The sequence below is a fragment of the Taudactylus pleione genome, unplaced genomic scaffold, assembly GCF_031769625.1.
Source record: "Taudactylus pleione unplaced genomic scaffold, aTauple2 ptg000393l, whole genome shotgun sequence".
In the NCBI taxonomy this organism is placed as follows: Eukaryota; Metazoa; Chordata; class Amphibia; order Anura; family Myobatrachidae; genus Taudactylus; species Taudactylus pleione.
In genome coordinates, this window is record NW_028284794.1 from 13,548,215 (window position 1) to 13,554,214 (window position 6,000).

The 6,000-nt window shown below is 46.7% G+C and overlaps 1 protein-coding gene across 2 annotated transcripts in view; it reads left to right on the forward strand.

Annotated features, from left to right (window-relative positions):
* The window catches only part of ARRB2 (arrestin beta 2), a 36,346-nt gene extending 33,019 nt beyond the window's left edge, over positions 1-3,327 (forward strand). For both annotated transcript variants that reach the window (XM_088446174.1, XM_088446173.1), the window contains one exon: positions 1,622-3,327. In XM_088446174.1, coding sequence (XP_088302300.1) covers positions 1,622-1,718 — 97 coding nt within the window. In that variant the 3' untranslated portion in view covers positions 1,719-3,327. The remainder of the gene's footprint in view (positions 1-1,621) is intronic.
* The last annotated feature ends 2,673 nt before the right edge of the window (positions 3,328-6,000 follow it).

Consider the following 6,000-nt stretch of genomic DNA (forward strand, 5'->3'; position numbering starts at 1 on the left):
ACATGTGTGCACAGCGTGATACCGGGTGGCATATATTTTTCGCTGCCCGGGACACGTCGGTACCGTGCTCAGTTGAGGCAGGAAACCATGTGTGTTTGAGACATTGAGCAAAATTTACTAAGCGGCGGCTTCTAATCCCCCGTCAGTTTGTCGTCGTTTTTGCTATCCGCAGATTTACTAAGGCCAAAACCGCCGTCAAAACACAGTTTAGAAAAGAATAGAGGGCTAGGGCTAAAATGACTAAGCGGCAGTTTTGGTGTCATTTAGAAACCGCCATCAAACCGCTGGAGTTTAGAACACGCTGCTGAGTAAATTTTGGCCATTGGAACTACACATCCCAGCGTTCTCTGCCACAGTTTTGCTGTTCGGACAATCTAAAACTGGGGTGTGGTATAAGAAATAGACAGTAATTAGTTAGACAATGTCTAGATAGACACCAGATGTTAGACAGTCAATAGTTAGACTGGGACAAAAGTTAGACATGTAAAAAGTTTGACAGGTACAAAAGGTCGGCAGGGTCAAAAGTTCGACATGAAAATGGGTATGAAATTGCGGCTGAAGGGATGCCGCTGTTCAGAATACCGACAGCATCATCCCGACACCCATAGGAAAGAATTTTCCCTACCCTAGCCCTTGCTCCCCGGTGCCTAAACCTAACCTCCACTTCCTAGTGCCTAAACCTAACCTACCCCGCACCCTAAACCCGAGACCTCCTCCCTAGTGCCTAAACCTGAGACCTTCCCCTGATTAGTGCCTAAACTTAACCTCCCCCTTCCCGCACCCTAATCCTAACACTCCCTCCCCGGTGCCTAACCCTAGCCCTCCCCCTATTGCCTAACCCCGCTAGCTAACTCCAACCTCCCACTAACACCCCGATACTTACCTTTGGGTTGGCTGGGATCCCGACCTGTCGGGATTTCGCCGCCAGTATTTGGACCATCGGGATCCCGCACGCTGGGATACCGACTACATCCCTGAGTATTGAGCTGTGCAAATTATGACATCGCTTGTTACCAATGACATCAGCCAGGCACCATGTGTCTCGGGATGTATAGGCTGCTATCATTGCAGGTAAAGTAAGTCTTGAAGGTTTGCAATCTAGAATCATTCAGTGAGCCCATTATTATTATTATTTATTTATATGGCGCCGCAAGTGTTCCGCAGCGCCTTACATAGTACATAGACAAATAAGTAACCAGCGACTTACAATACAAAGATGGACATGTATAATAAACATTGCTATATTAGCGACCTTTACGCCCACATAAGCAGCCGAGTGTTAGTTGCCCTAGTGGGGAGTAAGAGATAAATTAAATGACAGTAGGGAGAAGCACAAGAGGGTAGAGGGCCCTGCTCGAAAGAGCTTACATTCTGTAAGGGAGGGATTGATGTCTAATGTCGGACACTGAAGCCTAAAATGGGTAAAACTGAATTCAGATGATTTTTGCGGGGGCAAGATTGCTTCTATGTCAGAGCTTTTGCAAAGCTCCACAGTTTTTTTTTCTTTTTGTTGTCGGCGGTGATTTCCCCTGTAGACTCCCTTCCATTACTTTGAAATGTATGTGACAAGTGGTCCAATGTGAAATTTTTCCACTCTTCTCTAAACTTGTTCTCCCCTCAGTTTCCCACAGGACGATGACATTGTATTTGAAGACTTTGCCCGTCTGAGACTCAAGGGGTTAAAAGACGACAAGGACGACGACGAGGCGTACTGCTAGCCCAGCGCGTGTGGAGGCTCCGCCCCTTTGCCACAAGTGGAACGTGTTCCCTCTTCCTCAGATGGAAATCCCCGCATGGATTTTACGGCCACGACGTGTAACGGAGAGGGCAGGCTGTGTTGCGTGTAGATGTGTGCACACGTGTATAGTCATGTGATGGGCGGGACAGTATAGTGTATATACACAGACCCTCTATTACGGGGCTAGGCGCCTGTATGTACGTGTGCACCGCTGTATGTGTCGGGGGAGCCGCGGCTCATGATGCTGTTTATGTACACTTACATATATATCAGTCTTCTATGTATATATCGGAAAGCGTAAGTCTGTGTGCATATACACAGTGTAACGGGGAATCTGCTGCTGCCGAACACGCACGGTCTACACGCGGGGGCGGCTATACCTTGTATATAAACCGAGATCAAGCGGAATTTTAAACATGGTCGTGTAATATATATATTCACATGTATACCCACCTGATCAAACATTTCTGCACACGTGTAGCTGTTGCAACGTGTGCATGCCAAACGTGCGTACACCAAGCTTACACGCTGTGTTGTCCGTGTGTTCGTCTGTACACACTTCTGTATAAACCCCCGAGATCCTGGATGGCCTGGGACGTGCCCTCTAACACTCTCTCTCTCTCTCTCTCTCACTCTCACTCTCACTCTCACTCTCACTCTCACTCTCACTCTCACTCTCACACTCTCTCTCTCACACTCTCTCTCTCACACTCTCTCTCACACTCTCTCTCACACTCTCACTCACTCTCACACTCTCTCACTCTCTCTCACACTCTCTCTCTCTCACTCTCTCTCACACTCTCTCTCTCTCTCTCTCACACTCTCTCTCTCTCTCTCTCTCACACTCTCTCTCTCTCTCACACTCTCTCTCTCTCTCTCTCACACTCTCTCTCTCTCTCTCTCACACTCTCTCACTGTATACAGGGAACATTCCACAGCTGTGAATACGTAGGATTTGGGGCGAGAGGGTCTGATCTGCGGGGGAGTGTGTGGGTGGGTGGGGTGTTTACACCGTCCTGAGGGCCAGTCATGCTGTCATGACCTTACTGGAGATACATTTTTTTTTTAATGGGTGGGGGGGGGAGACGCAATGTGATGCTTTTGAGTCCTGCTGACACGGAAGGGGCAGACGGGGATTGAGTGGCCTCAGGGAGTCTCAGAACTGCCATCATCTCTTGTTCCGCCAAATAGCAGGACAAGTCTGGATACGCTTTCACTGGCTCCCCTGGGGAGGGGGAGGGTGGGGGGCACTTTGCTTCTGTTATGTGAAATACTTAAGGGAGCTGATTCTGTAACCTCCTCCGCACAAACGGCAGGTGACAGATTATTTTCCCTTCTCTCTGTCCCCTCCTTTTTAATGAGTGTTTTTTTTTTTTTTCGCCTTGATTCGTAATATATATTTGTCTTTTTAGATGTAACACGATCTCTCTGTGCTGCTGAGAAGCGCCACAGGTTTTTTGTTTTTATTTTTTTATCTTGTTTTTTGTTTTTATTTTTTTATCTTGTTTTTTTTGTTGTTTTGTTTTTTTTCCCCGTTTTTTGCTACAAATATTAGGATGTGAGGATTAACAATAAAATCTGGTGTATGATTGTGGTCTTTAATTCCTCGGCTATTACTGCGTCGATCTAGACAAATCGCGGCGTGCAAAATGTTGACTGCTGAAAGCCAATCGCCCCCCTCTAGAATCCCTGTATTCCTTTCAGTTTCTGTATTATCCGAAGCCTGTTTTATTAGTTTAGCGGTAGTTCACTGCTATAATGCAGCGTACGCGTTATAGCACAGGGAAGGATGCTGATGCGCATTCACTGGTCGCACAGTAACGTGCAGTACACTGAATGTGCTGCAAGCTGCTTACTGTTTATTATTGCGTTAGTCCCTTTTTACGCCGATGGTGGTCATTTTGTTTTGCAACGTAAGGCCGCTCAGGAAGCCGGCTGCTCTTGTTTTATCTGCTGGTATTAGAAGGAAGTTCAAGCAGTGAAGGGAGGAAGTGGGTTTAAGAGTATTGTGAAACAAAGCTAGATTACATATATAGGTTTTTTTGTGCTTCTATTCAGAAAATGATTGCTTCATGCAGTACGATGGCTAGGCAACCTGTTGCACTCCAGCTGCTGTGGAACTACACATCCCAGCGTTCTCTGCCACAGTTTTGCTGTTCGGACATTCTAAAACTGGGGAGTGGTATAAGAGATAGACAGTCAATAGTTAGACGGGGACAAAAGTTAGACACAAACAAAAGTCAGACACACTAAAGTTAGACATGTCAAAAGTTCGACATGAAAATGGTTGACAATTTTTATTTTTTTTATTTTTTTTGCCCTAATTTTCACCCTAACCCTCCCCTTGGTGCCTAACTGTCTGAGTAAGTGCCTAACCCTAAAAAAAAATTTCGACCATTTTTGTGTCTCTTTTTCATGTCGATCTTTTGCCCCCGTCATACTTTTTACATGTCTAACTTTTTAATGTGTGTGACTTTTGTCTGTGTCGAACTTTTATCCTTGTCTAACTATTGACTGTGTAACATCTGGTGTCTATCTAGACATTGTCTAACTAATTACTGTCTGGCCTTAGTCCGGAACCCCTAAAACTGTGGCAGGGCATGCTGGGATGTTTAGTTCCACAGCGCCTGGAGTGCAGCAGGGATAATCATTCCACTTTGCCACATTTATTAAGTACAATATACGGGGAAAGTCCATAGGGCACAATGTATGGAGAGCGAGTCCCAATGCTGCACAATGTAATGTTACCAAACCGTTCTGGAAGTCATCCAGGCCTCAGGATCACCGACCTCTATGCCGGCTTCTGCCGTAAGGGGAGGTGGCAGTGTTATCAGCAGGTCCCGCCCCGAAGGCCTGAATATTGGCGTCTAGTAATGCTGCTCGTCTAAACCGAGACTTGCAAGATGCAGGGTCCTGTTTCCTGCATGAGTGCAGAAATCTGTTTTATTATTTAGACTATTACTGAACACATGGTGCAGTGCTTTGTACACAGTGATGTTTCCTCTTTCTATATAAAGCCATTCTTCAGAGCAAACCAAACAATTGTGTAATAGCGTGTTGTGCTGAATATCTGTGTGTAGACAGCATTCCAATATCCACTATTGCGTAGTCGAACATTAAACACCATCCTAATCTAACGTGCTGTTAAAGGGCACTAGGCAGAATGTAAGTTGCCTTTGAGTGGTGGTAACTTATTTTAAATGTGAAGGTTATCATACCATGATAGAGGGGCTAATTCAGCAGAGGACGGAATTGCAAAGCTGCAAAAGAGGTTTATGACACATTGCTGCATTGACGGACCCAGCACAGCGACCATTGCGTACGTGATGGTGAATGTTGCTGGCCAGCTGTGTAAGTGGCAAAGCCCCAGGCAGCCCCTGGCCTTTCCAATCCCGGAAAACTGCGCCGATATGCCCCACCATTTCAAGGGATGCCGACGCCCCCGCACCACCCTTTAAATGCCTCTGCCTGTCAGTCCCAATAATCGGGAATCTGCGTTCAGCCTTACACTTCTGTGCAATGCTGAATCGGCCCCAGAATTACAGATGTTTCACACTCTACTTCCATGTGTTCTGTCGCAGCATAACCTTCTCTTGTCAGCTATTTTCTGCAAAAGATGGTTGGAGATATCACCTCGAGTATCTGCCAATGGGGGTCACTGACGGGAACTGGGGTGTGTGTGTGTAGGAATATGTGACCCCCCCCACAGCCCCAAAATGAATACTACTTTATCTCCTATATCTTCAGGTCTGGGGAAAGGAAATCTCCCCATATATCTTTGTCAAGATTGTCATCTGGATACATGGCTTAGTAACTCAATGTTAGTGGTCAGCACGTTGTGTTTTATGGCATTCTAGTTACTTGGGGCTATATTTACTAAAGGTCGAATTTGAACATTTTAAAATCTTTAAAAATCGGTCAACTTCGATGTTGTTTCTTCTTCACAGTCCGGGGACACAGGAAGAGACCATGGGGTATAGGCTGGAGCAGTAGTCGTTTGGGCACCAGCTAGTTAAACTTCTCCCAGCAGCCCTGGGTCTTTCCCCCCCCCTTCTACACCCTGCCCCCAGCCAGGCCAGTTTAGTCTGGTGCCCTCAGGAGCAAGGCACGTGTTAGAGACTACTCTGCAGTCTAAACTTTTATTTCTATGAGCGGGCAGCGCTAGGCGTTCTTCGCACTGGCAAACTGGTCAGTGACCTTGGCCGGTCCCACAGCACGCTCCGGGGACCCGCAGCCGGACGCCAGGGGAGGGAGCACGGGCG